At 46.5% G+C, this 19,570-nt stretch overlaps 1 protein-coding gene across 6 annotated transcripts in view; it reads right to left on the reverse strand.

Moving 5' to 3' along the window:
• The window catches only part of LOC131132465 (ankyrin-3-like), an 88,640-nt gene that overhangs the window by 13,669 nt on the left and 55,401 nt on the right, over positions 1-19,570 (reverse strand). For 3 of the 6 annotated variants that reach the window (XM_058078102.1, XM_058078104.1, XM_058078103.1), the window contains 7 exons: positions 15,902-16,056; positions 14,140-14,351; positions 13,859-14,066; positions 12,472-12,797; positions 12,276-12,401; positions 10,206-10,328; positions 9,196-9,277 (listed from right to left, as the gene is read on the reverse strand). In XM_058078102.1, the coding sequence (XP_057934085.1) occupies positions 9,196-9,277; positions 10,206-10,328; positions 12,276-12,401; positions 12,472-12,797; positions 13,859-14,066; positions 14,140-14,351; positions 15,902-16,056 (1,232 nt within the window). Of the gene's footprint in view, positions 1-1,147; positions 8,192-9,195; positions 9,278-9,699; positions 9,727-10,205; positions 10,329-12,275; positions 12,402-12,471; positions 12,798-13,858; positions 14,067-14,139; positions 14,352-15,901; positions 16,057-19,570 lie in introns of all 6 variants that reach the window. The other 3 variants (XM_058078105.1, XM_058078106.1, XM_058078101.1) reach the window with 2 other exon arrangements.

Below are 19,570 nucleotides of genomic sequence, written 5' to 3' on the forward strand. Positions count from 1 at the left end.
AGTTAACCTAATGTGGAAACCAGAGTACCCGGAGAACACCCACGAAACAGAGACGCTAACAGAGATTGGGAACCAGATTGGTCTTCCAGATCTCCTGACTGTGGGGCCAACATGCTAACCATTGACCACCGCGAGGCCCCGAGTGGACCACTTTAGACTAAGGTACAGTACCAGTATTCTCACGGTCACTTGCTGTGCCTTCTACACACGTTGCTAAGTTGATGCTAAGTGCTACCCACTCAGACTGTCCAATGGTAGATGGGTTCATTCATTCATTCATTCATTCACTTTCTACCGCTTTTCCTCATGAGGGTCGCGTGGGGGGGGGGTGCTGGAGCCTATCCCAGCTGTCTTCGGGCGAGAGGCGAGGTACACCCTGGACATTCTTCGGGCGAGCCAGCCAATCACAGGGCACATATAGACAAACAACCATTCCTTGGGCGAGCCAGCCAATCACAGGGCACATATAGACAAACAACCATTCACACTCACATTCATACCTATGGACAATTTGGAGTCGCCAATTAACCTAGCATGTTTTTGGAATGTGGGAGGAAACCGGAGTACCCGGAGAAAACCCAGGCATGCACGGGGAGAACATGCAAACTCTACACAGAGATGGCCGAGGGTGGAATTGAACCCCGGTCTCCTAGCTGTGAGGTCTACGCGCTAACCACTCGACCGCCGTGCAGCCGTAGATGGGTTCAGTTTAAGGTTTTTTTTTCCGAGATAAGTTTTTACTTGCCTCCCGTCAAGTGTTTCCTAATGTGGGGGTCGGTCGGTTTTCCTTCACGTAGTATGAGGAGCATGCTCCACTTGCTCAGTCTTGAGATGATTGGGAATGATTTTGAATTCCCGCAATATGGCCAAGTGGTTCAAGGAAAGATATGAATACTATGACAAGGATTGAACCGTAACCTACCGCGCACAAACCGAAGGAGCCTTTCTCGCAAGACTGTCCAGGATTTGACATCTACACACTCATCTCCATCGACCATCAAAAGATGAGCCACAAAGGCCTCGTCAGACAACACAATAACACAAAATGGTGACGGCTACACAACGACACCACAACGACCCCACGACATCTGCATGCATCAGAGAGAGATAAAGATATACAGGAAGTGCTTAGAAAGAGTTTACAAACTAGTCGTGTTAGCGCTGACGGGACTCGTGATTGGTTGATCAACCTTAATCTCTTCCTCCTTCTGCTCCTCCCCTCCATGTGTCGGCCTACTCTTCCTCCTGCTCCTCCTCCTCAGCCTCTGACTGCTGGACTGCTCAAGCTCAGCGCTCGCGGCTCTAGCAGAAGGTGTTGATGTGGTGGATGTGGAGGTGAGTGAAGGGCAGGAACGTCTAGATGGTTCTGAGGAGAACGTGTCCCTGCTTGTGGAGCATTGCCGGTCGTCAACGGGAGGCTCGGCCTCGTTGGGAATGGTCGGGTCCAGAGGATTCTGTACTTGGCTATTGACCGACCAATCTGCGGTGTCGCGGTTGCTACTTTTTTGATGGCGTTTAGCAAAGTGCTTATCTTTACGTCGGCCTGGCCGGGCATCGGTTTGGCTAAAACGTTTCATGGCTTTCACTGCTGGGATTCTAGATTTAGTCACGAAATTCTCAGGGGGGTCCAGCCTTTCCCTAAACGTATGTGTCCCGATTAGGAATCTATTAGCTTTGCCTTGCGACTTATCAGTGTCAACGCGTTTGCATAGTTGATTTCGGGGGAATCTCACTGGTATCCTGGACTTGGATATGATTTTTTTTACGTCTTTGGGTCCTGTGCTCGGTATTGCTACATTGGGAAGACCGCTACCGTCATTGTCAAGGTTGGTTATCAGGTTGGACCGACTACTGTTCACTTGAATAACATCTGAAGGAACACAATGAGGGTCAATGGTGTTGGTGTTGGGGTTGATACTCAATGATTGTTGGTTGGTCGGTGCAGGTGCAGTCAGGCTATTTGGGTTTTGGGAGAAAGTGCTACCCAAACGGTCAATCGTTCCTGGTGTATCCAAGGGACCGCTAGAATTTGCATAGTTTACTACATTTATACCCGAAGTTGTGACATTATCAAAAGTGCTATTACATAAAGAATTACTAGCGCTATCAGATGTGATTGTTCCGGTTCTAAACGTCGAGAACGTCGGCTCATTCGCGTCTGTACAGAAGCCGCTAACCGGTTTCGACATTTCTATCTGGACAGAGACCGTCCGCGCAGGAACATGAGGGACAACTACAGAACTACAGGTTGCATCCTGACCCCTGTCTCGTGAGGAGGCATCTACCTTAGGTTCCCTAACCCTGTACCTGCCCGTTGAGAAGCAATGCTCACCGATCTGAAAAAACTGGAGCCTCTCCTCCACCATGTCCCTCTTGCTCATGTCAATCGCACCACTGCGCGTCATCTCAAACATCTTCCCCTCGTGGAACGGGAACGGGTTGGGCTCGCTTGTCGGCGTGCTATCGTCTGTTGGCGTTCGGGCCGGCGTGGTGTCTGGCGTGGTGGCCTGAGACTGGTCGTCGACCGCCAGGCCAAAAGGCTTGGGTTCGCCGTTGCTTTCCTGCGTTTCTTCTATGTTGACGACGTCTTCGTCGCTGCCTTTACTGGGCCAGGGGTCAAAGTCCAGACCTTTGGTAGCAACGGTCTTAAAAGGAGAATTGAACTCCTCTTCTAATTTATAACTAAAGTAAGTATCTGAAAAGCCCTCTTTGGGTGAGGGTTTCTGTTCAAGACAGTTATTCGGTTTTTCACCATCTGAAGGAAAGTCTTGATGGTCCTTGTGACACTCCTCTGGGGTTTTCTCCTCTTCGATCACTTCAAGTTTTGTTTGAGGAAAAGAACGCTCCAAGGATCGAAACGTGTCGGGCGCCCAGACGTCTCTGCGACTATCCGGCGTTCCGAGCGACTTCAAGTCAGCTTGTTCGTACATACCGTCATCCTCGTCCTGGAGATCGTATCCGTCTAAGGAGTCTATCTCTGTCGCATCGGTATCATGGGAGAATTCAGCTGTGGTGGCGAGCGAACAATCCGTTATTGACTGGTCGTTTCCATTTTGTTCATATTCGTAGTCCTCTACCTTGCCATTAGAACCATTAGAACCATTAGAACCATTGAAGCCATTGGTTCCAACCGCTGGTTCTTTGTTTCCGTTCTTGTCATGTTTCTTTAATTTCTCCCTCCTACGTTGTTCTTCTTCCTCTCCGGTTGCATTGAAGGGGAATTTTTTACTGGGAATCGGGTGAAAGATTGACCCTTCGTCATCGTCTTCACCGTTGGACTGACTATCGTCCCCCCCCTCGGGGGACACTGGTGAAGGAGGCTGGATCCGTATTATTGGCTCAGTCAGCAACTTCTTGTCGTGTTCCTCCTGTAAGTTGACTTCCATCATTTCGGTCTCGGTTTCCGATGAAGCGCAAGAACCTTTCCTGTCCGGATCGGATGTTTCTGAAAGGTCCAAAGGAGGGGGAGGGGGGAACTCGATGTACGCCACCCCTTTGTCTTTGGAGACATCTTGCCCAGCTTTTTCGTCATAGCCGTTGATTGTGTTTTCTTTCTGAATGGAACTATTTTCAAATATCTGATAATTATCAGTCATTTTATTTTCTAGCATGTTAGCATTAGCGAGGTCTGCTTGAGTTTTGCTTTCGCTCGCGGGAACTTTAAAAGAGAAAATGTCTCTGTTTTGGTCATCTTCTAATTCCTCAGAGACCTCCATGATGGGGCTGGGTTGACCCGTGAGTAATGAAGTAATGAAGCCATCGGGGGTCTTGGACGTGAGGTCGTAGCTGACCTCCTCAGAACTGGGGGTCTCGGGCGTAAGGGGGCTTTTCCCCGAGCTATCTATGAACGAGATCTGTTCTAGCGTGTCGTCATCTGGGCTGATGGGAAGCGGGTTCTGTTTGACGGCCTGCAGCGCCCCCCCTTTGGTGTCCCGCTCAGCCTGCCGCCCCACCTGGAGGCTGACGTAAACGGGCAACGTTTTCATGCCTTTGAAGTTGTCTTTGGCTGCTGCAGCGGTTGGCGCGGTGATGACCTTCTCCAGAATGTCTCTGGAAGTGACTAAGTTATTGGAGTTGGAATCTTTGGGAGCGTTATCGAGAATCTCGAAAGTGACGTTTTCATTGGTTTTTGCTGAGGTTTTCTCAAGGTTTTTACTTTTCGATAGCGTGGGGATTAGTGACGGTTTCGTTACTGCAGGTGTCTTTGGGAGGTCGTTATCATTGAAACTGGTTGGCGTTCTTACCGGAATGTGAGAGTCTGATTTTTTTCTGCCATTTTTATTCGTCATTTCTTCTTCATTTTTACTTGAAACCTCAGCTGCGACTCGATATTTGTTATGATCGCTTTCTTTCTCGGGACCATGACCGCTAACGTCTTGAGTGACAACAGCATGAGCATGATCTTTGACTTTACCGGTCCCTGTCTCAGGCTCAATCGCACTACTTTGTCTCTGCAGGGGGAGCTTTGGGATATTTCTGTTCAACGTACCTTCACTGTGTTTTGGGGACTGAGGTGATACCAAATCAGGTTTGTCAGATTTATCGCCTTGCCGACTTTTGGAGATGTCGTCTTGTGAAGTTTCACTAACCTTGGATGCTTTTCTGTCAGCTAAAAACTGGTAAACCGGGAGTTTGCTCTCCTGTAATGTCTTCATTGAAGGTTTTGGCTGAACCGGAGGAGGGATTTTAGTTGGACCGGACTGAACCTTTCTGTGAGACTCGGATTCAAACTTGATCCTGGCTGAGCTGACTCTGGATGTTGAAGTTGGAGAAGAGGGTTCGGATTCACTGATCTTAGTTTGTTGTTTAAGCGCATCGCTTTTCTGGGGACTGCTTGGCAAGCTAGAGCTTTTCTTTTCTGTTGGTAGAACGTTGCCGAATGTTCTACCGACGGAAGGCTCCCTGAGTTTGCTTTTATAGACTCCGTCCTCGCCTGACTTGGTTTTCTGAGGACTGCTGCAAGCCGAAGTGGGCCAGGACCTCGGTTCTTTGAGTTGTCGTCTGACAGGTTTTTTCTCGGGCGACTGAAGCTCATCGTTGAGCTTTTCTGTTTTGTCACGGAAAAACCGGGACACCTCACAGAGTTTTTCTTCCGCCTCCTTCACAGACTGGTCCACCCGGTCCTCATAGAGGAGCTTGTCCCTGCTTCTGTCATGTTTGTCTTCCGTAAATCTCATCCAAACGGCATGTTTGGGACTACCTTGTTCTGTGGAATAATGGAGAACTGTAACTTTATCGAATTGTGACGGTTCATCTCTGTGCAAAAATGTTCCCTGTTTTGGAGAACCGTCTTTTGATGACTTGGGGCTAGCATGCTGCGGACCTTTATCGTCAGATGTTTGGGTTTTGTCAGCAATCATTGCAGAATCTTCCGAGTCTGAGTGACACGCTGATGCTACATCAAGTTTCTCCGAGAGGAGCATTTTCTCCGCAAACCTGTAAGACTCGCCTCTGATCTCCGATAGCTCATCGTCACAGTATTCTATGGAATGCTGACTCAGCAGTTTCAGGGCTTTGTATGAATCGTCGGCAATCAGCTGAGCAGAGCTCGGTCGACTGTCGTCTTCCTGCGACACCGGAGTGTTGACACGAGATGTTTCCAAAAAAGGAGGCAAGGATTCGTCGACAATCAGCTCCTCCTCTTCCTGTTGGTTCTCATCGTAATCGAGCAGTTCCTTAATGCTCCTGTCCGATTTGTAGACGTACATCTCAGGGTGTTTCTTAGTTTCTCTGATAAAAACCTCAGTTGGCTCGGCTGTGCTGTGCCCCTTCTCAATGTGGACCTCGATTATTCTTTCTACTTTGGGTTTGGATTTAGTGTCTCTGTCAAGGAACCTAGGAGAAAGCTCATCACCCTTGACAGAGTCCTGACTGGCTTTGTGTTCAAAGAGCCCTGCAAGTTCTTTGGACGGGTCTCTACCGGACTGGAAGGCTTTCATGATGTCTCGGACTGACATGGCTTCCTCAATCACCTCGGCGCCATCAGGGATCTGAGGTTTGTGATAGACCATTCGAGTCGTGGTCGTGATGTGAGTTTCTTCTTTTAGACACACGCTCATCGAGTCCTCCTCGGGAACTTTCACGTGGACGGCTGAGGTTGAGCTCGTTGAAGGAAGATCAGACGCAGACTCGTCCCTGAGAACCGGTTCATCGTAAGGCTGCTCGTAACTTTGAATCTGACCCACCTCGGATCTGCTCTCCGTGACACTTGGTGGGATGGGGGCATCGGTGAACAAAGGTTTGGGATCTGTGCTTTCTGCGCTTTGGGGAGCAGAAGGAGTCTTTTCACTCCTGGTCTCAAAGCCGCTGTCGGACAGAGGGCTCTTGTCCTGCTCGTGAGAGAGCTCCTCTGGAGATTCCAGAATGGTGTCTCCACCCTGATATGACTCAGCAAGCTTGCTTAGGTCCTTCTCTGACGGAGATCTGAGCATTCCTGAGACGGGAGGAGGCATTTTTAACTTATGCTCCTGTATCGTCATGGATGGTTTCAGGACACGTTTTTGTTTCTCTTCCCTGTCCCCTTTGGCCTCCTCCTCGTATCGACTTTTCAGTTCCGCCATTTTGGAAAGAGAGCTAGCGCCAATGTCGTTCGTTAAAAAGTCAACCACTCTCGCCAGTTCGAGGTCGTTCAGCCGATGTGTGTCCTCCTCGTGAGAGAGGACGCTTCTTTGGGCTTCCGCGATTTCATCCGTGGAAAATTCCTCCCAGCCGTCCTCCTCGACGACTCTTCCTTTAGCCTTGCCGTCACTCACGATGTCCTTCTGTAAGATCTCACTGACTTTCACCAAGTCTTCTTTGACTTTCTCCACCAGAGTATATGGCTCCTCGTCATCTAACTTGGTCTCCTGAGGGGTGCTGGTGAGAGAAGTTTGGACAGTTTTAGCTGCCGTCTGCGTGTCCGTCTGTAAGATGGCGGTCATCCTCATGAGGTCCTCCTTCATGTCGGCTACGTCTTTCAGTATTTCCTGGTTGGAAGCTGCGGCACGATGAACGATGGGGGGAGTGATGAAGGGAGGCGATTTCAACTGGGACTTGATTTTTGAGGAAGTAACGCAGGACGACACGGAAGAAGAAGACGAGGCACGAGGGGAATCGGGAAACGCCATTTTGAGAGACCCCGGTCCCGGTTTGACGGGGGTCTCTACCATGACGTTGACCAACGAATAAACGGGGACGGTGACCGTATTCGAGGAAACCGGCGGACCCGGCGAGGCAGCTGCAGATCTCAGAGAAGCGTAAGCAGAGCTCGCTGGGGCAGATCTACGAGGAGAAGACAGCGATTTAAGAGTGGCGTAACCCGACGCGGAGCACGAGTCGATGGCTTCGTTTATGGCGGCGCTGATGCCGGACGTGGCCGCCTGCGTGGTGGCTTGGATCCTCTCCTGAAGGCTGCAGCTCCTCTCCGACAGGAGCCGAGAAGACGGTGAAGAGGGCGTGGACGAGGATGTCGGATGTTTGACGGGTGAGACGTTTCCGTTCATTGCGGACAATTCCGATGAGGCGATGGTCGTCCTTCCAGCGGAGGACACAGACGACAGGGATGACTTTGTTCCTCGTTGGATTGAATCGGAAGAGGTTTTCAAAGAGGACAGGCTGGAGATGCTCTTTGGTGCTCCTGGCACACCAGAACTGTAAATATTATACGAGGTCTTTGGTGATACCGGGGCTGACGACTTATCCGCCGCATAACCGTTGGGTATCGAGTGAATTGGGGAGGTCCTTAAAGCGTACGCAGAAGCGATACTTTTGATGGACGCGGGATCCGTGGCAGGCTTACACGGACTTCCAGAGGACACCAGGCTGGCAGATGCCTGGACCGGATACTGACCTTGCTGTACAACGGTTTTAATAGGTGACGGCATAGTCCTGTAAGACCTCAAAGGGGACGAGGGCATCGACTGGTTAGGTGCTTGAAGTGGAGATCCCGTGGCGGCGGTGGATCTAATAGGTGCAGAACATGCAGGAGACGGGGAAAAGGGCCAAGGGGATTTCAGTGGAGAAGCAGCTGCTGAGCCTGCCGGTGAATCGGCGGCAGCGGCGGCGACACCCCCCACTCCGCCGAGCCTTGCTTGGCCAGGGACGGTAATAGGAGCAGTCGGCCATGATGGGTGAGGTCTGGCTGGAAAGACAGGTTTGTGAGGGTGACCAGCAGGCAGTGTTCTTGCTGCTGCGCTTCGCTCAGCTGCTGTTTCTTCGGGGTAATTTGTCGAAAAACAATGAAGTCATGGAGAAAGAAATCAAAATAAAGCGGAAGTAGTAAAAAAAAAAAAAAAAAAGATGTTGGGAAATGAAAAAAAAAGAAGAGATCAGAGGAGGGAGAGTTGGTCAGTGAAGCAGTCTTGGTATTCAAGGAAGAACAAACAGCAATTTCATGAGGTGCTCACATATTTCAGTAATGATTGAAGATGGAATTAAAAACCGTATCATGACACGAACATCGACGACGACAACGACCGCAACAGAAAAGATGGTTTAAAGCCCAACAAAGCAGCAAAATAAATGACAACAATGTCGCTGAATTAGCAACAGAAAAATGTCAAATGCACCAGAATGACTATAAAAACAACAACATATGGATCCTGGTTCTTATTTCAAACCCCTTTATAAAAGTGCCTTTTATCTGTTTGGTCCCATTTCAGCTTCCCAAAGACAGATCAGACCAGAAGTAATAAAAAAAAAAAAAAAAAAAAAAAAGCCAAGGTCCGCAGTTTCCCCTTTTTCCTTCTTGACAAAATGCTTTATCCCATTTTGTCATGCATGAGATTGTGCAGAACCAAATAAAAAAAAACAACCAAACAGCCAAACTCAACACTCCGCAAATGAAGCTGCCACGTCATCACAAAGCCAAAACGAGATGTGAGAACTGAAAAATCAACCATTTCTTTTCTTTGACTCCCTCCGCCCCCCATTGACAAACCTTCAACATGGAGTCGAACGGTCAAAGAAAATAAAAAAAAAATAAAAAATCAAATATGTCAACAACTTCAGCAAGCACGGCACACAAATTCCCCAAAAAACATCCATTAACGCATGCATAAAAAACATGTACCATAAACAAGCATGTGGACAGTGTATGTGGTGTCAGGAGAGAAATACTCATTTACTACATACAACGCCTTAATATTACATAAGTGTAATAACGAGTTTTTTTTTTTTTTTTTTTTTTTTTTGTTAGTGAAATTGTGACAAACTCACTCAGTGCAGGCTCGGCCAGATAGCTGTAGCGCTTACGTAAGGCTAGAGATGCAAAGGTATGACGTCGCTCGGGCTTTTCAGTCTGCAACAATAGCAAACAAGAAAAATGGCTATCAGTGCTGCGTCGCTGCACGCCGGATCCAACAGACTTCATCCTGACTTCACTGCGTCACATTTCAGCAAACATAATCGACTTAATTTAGTTTAGCTAATTTAGTGGCGTGACATCATTAGCTTTTGTCCAGATAGCGCTGTTTACATTAGCAACAAAGTTTGTAGATACAATTTAAAAAGGCCTTAAAAGACAGGTATGTAATCTTAAAAAGTATTATTAAATGGACTAAAAGCAAATATTTATATATCATGCAAAAGTCAGCACTTTGATCAAGGAAAATGACGATATTTTCCTTGCGGAAAGCGGCGAGATGCTAGGCTAAGGCTACGCTAAGCAGAGCGGGGCTGCTACAGAATTAGCAGATGGTGGGGGAAGGGGGTGTGGTTTACCTCATCCTCGGCATCTGACTCCATTTCCTGGTTCCCCCAAGATGCATTGCAGAAACAGGGTAGTAACATAATGGAAAGCAGGGAGGAAGGGGGGAGGAGAAACATCAGGGTGTGAAAAAGGAGAGTGATTGACAGAAGCTCCAGCGCTGATGAGAAGCCATTGTGGCAAACTCAGCAAAGAAAAAAAAAAAAAAAAATCACCACAAGTCAGCAAATGAAAAGTCGAATGCAAATATCAAAGCCAGCCGATAGCAAACAAAAAATATATTGCCGCATAAAAGCCCCATATAAGCCAAAAAGCATTCAAATTAAAACATTCGTAAAAAAATCAAAACAGCCAATGACAAGAAACCACTTGATACGAAACTTGATTAGAGAAGCCTTAAACAGATAAAAGACACAGTTTGGACCACCACCTCCGTCTTTAGCCTAGCTAAAGCTCTTACTTCCCTGACGGTGAGGATGGTTATGGAAGTGACGACACGACACGGAGACTTCCACCTTACCTTTCTGGCGGCGGGAAGCGTGATGTTCAGGTTGCACACGGCCGTTTGCGGAAGGCCTTTTGTGCTCTTGGAGTCTTTGAGGAAGCTGAGACGGCCGCACGGCTCCTGGCTGGGGTCTCGAACCTGCGGGGGTGCGGGGAAATGGCTTCTTTTACGTGTCGTAATGATAAGATTCCTATATTATTTTCTTATGTACTAGCGTTATAATGACATGGCCCTCGATTAAACATGTCCTAATTAGCGGTGTTCCCATGAACGGGTTCTAGTTCGCTACAAGCAGAAGCAACAGAGCGGCATAACGAGTATCGACAGTGAACCTGCAGGGTCGATCAATTCCCGAAGCAACTACATTATCGGCTGTTAGATGACCTCCATTCTTTTAAAAGCTAGCATGACATTCATTCATTCATTTTCTACTGCTTTTTCATCACTGCTGGAGCCTATCCCAGCTGTCTTCGGGCGAGAGGCGGGACTGGTAGACTGTTTTCTTTTTCTTCTTTTCTATCCCCTCCTGCTCCGGTCTGACCACTCCAAATTTGCAAAACAACAAAACACCATTCATTCATTTTCTACCGCTTTTTCCTCACTGCTGGAGCCTATCCCAGCTGTCTACGGGCGAGAGGCGGGGTCCACCCTGGACTGGTAGACTGTTTTCTTTTTTCTTCTTTTCTATCCCCTCCTGCTCCGGTCTGAGCACTCCAAATTTGCAAAACAACAAAACATCATTCATTCATTTTCTACCGCTTTTTCCTCACTGCTGGAGCCTATCCCAGCTGTCTTCGGGCAAGAGGCCGGGTCCACCCTGGACTGGTGGACTGTTTTCTTTTTTCTTCTTTTCTATCCCCTCCTGCTCCGGTCTGACCACTCCAAATTTGCAAAACAACAAAACATCATTCATTCATTTTCTACCGCTTTTTCCTCACTGCTGGAGCCTATCCCAGCTGTCTTCGGGCGAGAGGCGGGGTCCACCCTGGACTGGTGGCATTTTGTCTAAAAATGCACCCCCCGTTTTCTTTTTTCTTCTTTTCTATCCCCTCCTGCTCCGGTCTGACCACTCCAAATTTGCAAAACAACAAAACATCATTCATTCATTTTCTACCGCTTTTTCCTCACTGCTGGAGCCTATCCCAGCTGTCTTCGGGCGAGAGGCAGGGTCCACCCTGGACTGGTGGCATTTTGTCTAAAAATGCACCCCCCCCCCCACACTGTTTTCTTTTTTCTTCTTTTCTATCCCCTCCTGCTCCGGTCTGACCACTCCAAATTTGCAAAACAACAAAACATCATTCATTCATTTTCTACCGCTTTTTCCTCACTGCTGGAGCCTATCCCAGCTGTCTTCAGGCGAGAGGCAGGGTCCACCCTGGACTGGTGGCATTTTGTCTAAAAATGCACCCCCCCCCCCACTGTTTTCTTTTTTTCTTCTTTTCTATTCCCTCCTGCTCCGGTCTGACCACTCCAAATTTGCAAAACAACAAAACATCATTCATTCATTTTCTACCGCTTTTTCCTCACTGCTGGAGCCTATCCCAGCTGTCTTCAGGCGAGAGGCAGGGTCCACCCTGGACTGGTGGCATTTTGTCTAAAAATGCACCCCCCACTGTTTTCTTTTTTCTTCTTTTCTATCCCCTCCTGCTCCGGTCTGACCACTCCAAATTTGCAAAACAACAAAACATCATTCATTCATTCATTTTCTACTGCTTATCATTACAAGGGTTGCGGGGGTGCTGGAGCCTATCCCAGCTGTCTTCAGGCGAGAGGCGGGGTCCACCCTGGACTGGTGGCCAGCCAATCACAGGGCACATATAGACAAACAACCATTCACACTCACATTCATACCTATGGACAATTTGGAGTGGCTAATTAACCTAGCATGTTTTTGGAATGTGGGAGGAAACCGGAGTACCCGTGGAAAACCCACGCATGCACGGGGAGAACATGCAAACTCCACACAGAGATGAGCCGAGGGTGGAATTGAACCCTGGTCTCCTAGCTGTGAGGTCTGCGCGCTAACCACTCGACCGCTAGCATGACATGTTAGATGTTATTGAACATCCCTAGCTTGAGTGTTACCTTGACGCAGAATGGCAACCGGTTCTCCTTGAAGGCGTAGAAGTTTAGGACCAACTGCTGACCACTTTTGGTCAGAGGAGCCAAGTTGCCGTAACAATCCACGTAAATGGGCCGACCTTCCAGAACCTGAAGTTAAAACCAAAATTAAAACCAAAACCATCAAGAGCCGCCCTAATTCGATTTCACAAGCACGCACTTCGATGTCTTTGCTCCTGGCCACCTCCTCAAAGTTCTCCTGCTGTTCCAAAGTCTTGTCCACCTTGTCGTCCGTCATACAGAAGCACCTGAGCCTGGACTCCACCGGGTCGTTCATCTTGGCAAAGACCACAAACTTGGCCATGTAGGGCACGCAGATCAGTTCCCTGTACAGCTGCGAGGCCAAGCCCACCGTCTCCGGGATCTGGTGGCAGTCAGCGAGCCAGAACCTGGCAGAGACGTTGGTCGTGAAGGAGACGCAGTCGTTGACGAAGGTGAGGGGAGTCGTGCCCGTGATGTCTTCCCACTGTGCCGGCGACGTACCACCTGAGCGACAGTGAAATACGATTGGCGACAGGATGGCGTCTTGGGTGGGGTTGTGTGACAGATTCAGGTGACAAAGCGATGTAGCTCCAACATCTCAGTGACTTAGTACGTGGACGACACACGTCAACATCACTACTAGTCCCACCATCTACAATCACAATAGTAAGACTTAAAGAAGACTTAAAGCTGGTATTATTTACGGATGATACCACTGCTTTTTGTTCTGGGGGGAGTACAGACGAAATCATTAGAAAGGTCAGAGAAGAAATGGTCACACTAAAAAGATGCTTTGATAATAATAGATTAAATAAAACTAAAATAAAAAAAAGTAAAAAATAAAAAAATTAACTATATTTGGGAAGCAGGAAGTGAATGCAAAACAATTAAAAAAAGTAAAAAATCCCCAAAAATACATTAAAGAAAGCAGGAAGTGAACAAAAAAAATTTTTTTTAAAGTAAAAAATTAAAAAATAAACTATATTAGGAGAGCAGGAAGTGAACGAAAAAACATTTTTTTAAAGTAAAAAATTAAACTATATTTGGAAAGCAGGAAGTGACTGAAAAACAATTTATTTTTTAAAAAAGGAACCCCCCTCCCAAAAAAATTAAGCTATATTAGGGAAGCAGGAAGTGAGTGAAAAACATTTAAAAAAAAAAAAAAGTAAAAAATCCCCCAAAATAAATTTAACTATATTAGGAAAGCAGGAAGTGAACAAAAATATATATATTTTTTTAAAAAGTAAAAAAAAAAATTAACTATATTAGGAGAGCAGGAAGTGAACAAAAAAAATTTTTTTAAAAGTAAAAAATTCCCAAAAATAAATTAAACTATATTAGGAAAGCAGGAAGTGAACAAATGTAACAGTTAATGATTGTATAAGTACCAGATGGAGGGGTAGGATTTAATAAGCTTTGCTTCTTCCTACTCCTTTTGGACATGTGGAACTGGGAACTGATTATGGGATGCACTCAATTGGAATCTGATGCATGTTCAAATGAAATTAAACCATTACCATTACCATTACCATTACCATTACCATTACCATGACCATGACCATTACCTGTGATGCTGCAAAGAAGGCGGAGGCATGGAGTGCAGTCTCCTTTATATCCATTGGAAAGCCCCTCCCCCGAGAGAGGTGGAACCGGGATTGTCATGGTGATGGGCTTATGGAACTTCCTCCTTCGGGGTTCCACCGTCACAATCGGGCTGAAGGTGGCTCGGTTGCCAAGGATTTTTTTCACGGTCTCGTCCGGGACAGGCTGGGCCTGATAGGGTGGAAACCACTGTCACTCATCATGTGATTTACTTCCTGTTTACATATGTTCTTAGTCCACTCACCTGCAGTCCAACCTTGATCTTCTTGGTTAACGCCCCCTCCGGAAAGGAGGCCTGAACTGACGGGACACTCCGGCTGCAGAGCGTCCCACCCTCGGGTCCCATCTGATGGGTTTCCTGCCTTATCCGGGACACCACGGCAAAGTACTGAGGGAAGTCTTTGGTGATGATGCGGCAGATCCTTTTCTTCTGCAGCTCCTCGGTGTTGTCCAGTTCTACATGTCAATAAAAAAAACGTCATGTAAGACAAGACGCTCCTCAGTGGCAAAGCTCCGGGGGTGGACGAGTTCCGCACGGAATTCCTCAAGGCTCTGGATGTTGAGGGACTGTCTTGGCTCTTGGCTCATCTCTTCAACATTGCATGGAAGTCGGGAACGGACCCTTTGGATTGGCAGACCGGGGTGGTGGTCCCCCTTTTTAAGAAGGGTGACCGGAGGGTGTGTTCCAACTATAGGGGGATCACACTCCTCGGGCTCCCTGGGAAAGTCTATTCCAGGGTGCCGGAGACCGTTGGTTGAATCTTTGCTACAAACGGTCCAATGTGGTTTTCGGCCTGGTCGTAGAACACTGGACCAGTTCTATACCCTCACGAGGGTGCTTGAGGGTGGAATGGGAGTTTGCCCAACTGGTCTACATGTGCTTTGTGGACCTGGAAAAGGCTTTCGACCGTGTCCCTCGTGGCGTCCTTTAGGGGGTGCTGCGGGAGTACGGGATTGGTGGTGCGCTACAACGTGCTATCCGGTCCTTGTACAAATGGGGCAGGAGCCTGGTTCGCATTGCCAGTAGTAAGTCCAGCCTTGGTGTCCCCCCGGACCGGGAAGTCTGGGCTTCCCTACTGAGACTGCTGCCCCCGAGACCCGGATAAGCGAAGGAAAATGGATGGAGAGAAGGGTAAGACCGTTGGTCGAACCTTTGTTACAAGAGGTCTAATGCGGTTTTCGTCCTTGTCGTGGAACACTGGACCAAGGGCGCTTTGTGGTCACAAAGGTGCTTTGTGGACCTGGAAAAGGCATTCCACCGTGTCCCCTTGTGGCATCCTTTAGGGGGTGCTCTGGGAATACGGGATTGGTGGTGCGCTACAACGTGCTATCCGGTCCTTGTACAAACGGGGCAGGAGCATGGTTCGCATTGCCAGTAGTAAGTCCAGCCTTGGTGTCCCCCAAGACCGGGAAGTCTGGGCTTCCCTACTGAGACTGCTGCCCCCGAGACCCGGATAAGCGAAGGAAAATGGATGGAGAGAAGGGTAAGACCGTTGGTCGAACCTTTGTTACAAGAGGTCTAATGCGGTTTTCGTCCTGGTCGTGGAACACTGGACCAAGGGCGCTTTGTGGTCACAAAGGTGCTTTGTGGACCTGGAAAAGGCATTCCACCGTGTCCCTCGTGGCGTCCTTTAGGGGGTGCTCTGGGAATACGGGATTGGTGGTGCACTACAACGTGCTATCCGGCCCTTGTACAAACGGGGCAGGAGCCTGGTTCGCTTTGCCAGTAGTAAGTCCAGCCTTGGTGTACCCCAAGACCGGGAAGTCTGGGCTTCCCTACTGAGACTGCTGCCCCCGAGACCCGGATAAACGAAGGAAAACGGATGGACGGGACATCATGTTATGGACGCCACCATGGTGTCATAGGTGACACCTGAACATAAATTTGACAACTCGATGCCTAGCCCGCATGACGCCCATTCGGTGGCCCCTGGTTCAAGCCCCATGCGCAGGAGCGGATCAGTCCCGTTACGATGACACTAACCGTCTTTCTCGCAGGTCTTTACCTTCATCCATCCCATTGAGGAGCTGACGCAGGTCCTCGGTCTTACAGTCGTACAGATGCTCCTTCCAGGTTTCTCCGTTCTCACTTCGCAGGAGGATGAGTTCTCTCTCCTGCCCCCGCATGGATCCAAAGTGGGGGATCTCCACTATGACGGGCCTGGGCGGAGAGACGCCATCACTTAGCATGATCTACCGTGGCTAGCAGTGACAGCTTCCACTGACACGTTCCACTAACTCTACCAACAGGTCTAACAAAGCAGCATCCATCCATTGCTCTACCATCTACAGATAAAGTAGGTGCAGGTGTGAAAGGACTGTGGTTCTGCTGGGGGGGTCAGCCATGTTTTTAGCAAGAGTTACAGTTGTTGGCACACCGGAAGCTGCCCGTTGATTCAACGCAACATTTTATTATCATATTATTATCATTGTAATATTATTATCGTTATTATTATTATCATTCATTCATTCATTTTCTACCGCTTTTCCTCACGAGGGTCGCGGGGGATGCTGGAGCCTATCCCAGCTGTCTTTGGGCAAGAGGCGGGGTACACGGAGGCGAAGGAAACCGGAGTAGCATCGTTGTTTAGACATTTTGTCTAAAAATGCACTCCCCCCCTCTGTTTTCTTTTTTCTTCTTTTCTATCCCCTCGTGCTCCGGTGTGACCACTCCAAATTTGCAAAACAACATAACATCATTCATTCATTCATTTTCTACCGCTTATCCTTACAAGGGTTGCGGGAGTGCTGGAGCCTATCCCAACTGTCTTCGGGCGAGAGGCGGGGTACACCCTGGACTGGTGGCCAGCCAATCCCAGGGCACATATAGACAAACAACCATTCACACTCACATTCATACCTATGGACAATTTGGAGTGGCTAATTAACCTAGCATGTTTTTGGAATGTGGGAGGAAACCGGAGTACCCGGAGAGAAACCCACGCATGCACGGGGAGAACATGCAAACTCCACACAGAGATGAGCCGAGGGTGGAATTGAACCCTGGTCTCCGAGCTGTGAGGTCTGCGCGCTAACCACTTGACCACCGTGCCGCCCATTATTATCATTATTGTTATAATCTTTATCATTATTACCATCATTATAATCATTATTAATATTACCATTTTCGTCATTATATTTATTTTATTTCATCATTTTGGAATAAAATTTTTTTTTTTTTTTAATTTTATTTAATTTGTGCTCAAACCGATGACCAGCTCCAGCCCCGGTCTTATAATCTGGGTTGTTTGTTTGCATTGTATTGTATTGTATTGTATTGTATTGTAATGGTTGTTGTATTTTGATGTATGTTTTTTAAATCACCGTCTTTCTTTGTTTCATCATCAACAACCGATTGACCAATCAATGAAGAGACAGCGGTGCGTCTGACTCCGAGTGACACCCAACTGAATTTCTTGTTAGAAACACGGCTTTCCAATCGATCGATGGCACATTCAGGATGTTCAAAGCTTGGCATGAGCTGCACAGAAACGAGGAGTGAAGAAGAGAAACCTTACGACTGCTCCGAGCAGGAAAGCATGATCACAACACAAGCCAAGCGGAAACAAACGCAAAAACCACACACAACTGATGGACAACTGATGGACAACTGGTAGAAGCACAAGACTAAACCGTGGGTTTACGTTCGGAGATCGCAAAGACGGAATAAACAAAGTCGACACAGCCGGCGTGACGTCACCCTACTACTTACGATACTGATCTTAACCCTCAGATGCACGAGTGACTGGACCCTACACTCTTCCATAAGTGGGTCAAAAATCACCCATAAATGACCCATCAATGCCTTTTTATGCCAATTTTGCCATTTTGGTTAGGATTATTCCTAACCAAAATGGCAAAATTGGCACTCGTATGATATTTGGTATTATATTTAGGACCACACAAGAATGATTTCATGTTAGAAACATCTTCATTTTTCACTTTTTTACATCTTTGAAAAAGAAAATGACCCCGTACAACAATAGAAAATGTGAGGATCCATTGTGTGTTGCATAAAGGGAAGTTAAAAATGTCAATGGCATGATATCAAAAATATGTTTTTTGAGGAATACCTGGAATATGAAATGATAACAATTTTTCATTACAAAGATATTTCAAGAAAACAACCTGACCGGGTCATTTTTGACGCACTTATGGAAGGCTGGGGTAGTAACACAAAAACTGAAATTTCTTAAAATGTATAATAGATAAGTTCAAATTTTTCAGCATGAAAACAGCATGATATCAAAAACATGTTTTTTGAGGAATACCTAGAATATGAAATGATAAAAAAAATTTCATTACAAAGATATTTCAAGACCGGGTCATTTTTGACCCACTTATGGAAGGTTGGGGTAGTAACACAAAAACAAAAAATTCTTAAAATGTATAAAAAAATAAGTTAAAAATGTGAACGGCATGATATGAAAAATATGTTTTTTGAGGAATACCTGGAATATGAAATTATAACAATTTTTCATTATGAAGATATTTCAAGAAAACAACCTGACCGGGTCATTTTTGACCCACTTATGGAAGGTTGGGGTAGGAACACAAAAACAAAAATTTCTTAAAATTGATAAAAGATAAGTTGAAAATGTGAACTGCATGATATCCAAAACATGTTTTTTGAGGAATACCTGGAATATGAAATTATAACAATTTTAGATATTTCAAGAAAACAACCTGACCGGGTCATTTTTGCCCCACTTATGGAAGGTTGGGGTAGTAAGACAAAAACTAAAATTTCTTAAAATGTATAAAAAAATAAGTTAAAATTTTTCAGCATGAAAACAGCATGATATGAAAAACTTGTTTTTTGAGGAATACCTGGAATATGAAATTATAACAATTTTAGATATTTCAAGAAAACAACCTGACCGGGTCATTTTTGACCCACTTATGGAAGGTTGGGGTAGTAACACAAAAACTAAAATTTCTTAAAATGTATAAAAGATAAGTTAAAAATATGAACGGCATGATATGAAAAACATGTTTTTTGAGGAATACCTGGAATATGAAATGATAAAAATTTTTCATGACAAAGATATTTCAAGAAAACAACCTGATTGGGTCATTTTTGCCCCACTTGTGCTTCTAAGGGTTAAGAGTGACAAAGGTTGGTTGTGAGGACGTAACAAAAGTTTGACAATGGTCAAACTGTCACTCTTCGGTTCTGGAACGTCGGCCCAAGACGATAATTTTTGCATTTTTTTTTCGTTGGTTGGTCCAAGACCAAGACCAAGACCAAGACCAAGACCACAATGACCATCTAGTCTTCAGTATAATGAGTCTTATCATCGTAATACAAGAAGTCAACCTAAAGTAAAATACCCTACGGTTTATAGGAAGCAGAATGAAAAGAAGCCTAAAAAGCGTAGTCCGGTCCAAAACCAGCCATTGTAGACCAAAGTCCGTGACAAAAAAAAACCCTGGCAATGAAATGCGAAGTAAGGCGATGGTTTCAAACCCTCTTACTGTAATCGGTGTAGTTTGAGGAAGAACTGAAACCTACAAGTCACATTTTCTTACATGTGGACCAAAGTATGGAGTCACAGCTCTTCACGAATCCGTTCTAGGGTTCCTACTTTGTGGGAATAAGAACTTCTCTGTTTGGTGTGGAACTAGGACCGGTTCTCACAAATGGACGATAATTATTGTCAATGGGTGATGGG

This window comes from Doryrhamphus excisus, chromosome 7 (genome assembly GCF_030265055.1).
Source record: "Doryrhamphus excisus isolate RoL2022-K1 chromosome 7, RoL_Dexc_1.0, whole genome shotgun sequence".
NCBI classification, from domain to species: Eukaryota; Metazoa; Chordata; class Actinopteri; order Syngnathiformes; family Syngnathidae; genus Doryrhamphus; species Doryrhamphus excisus.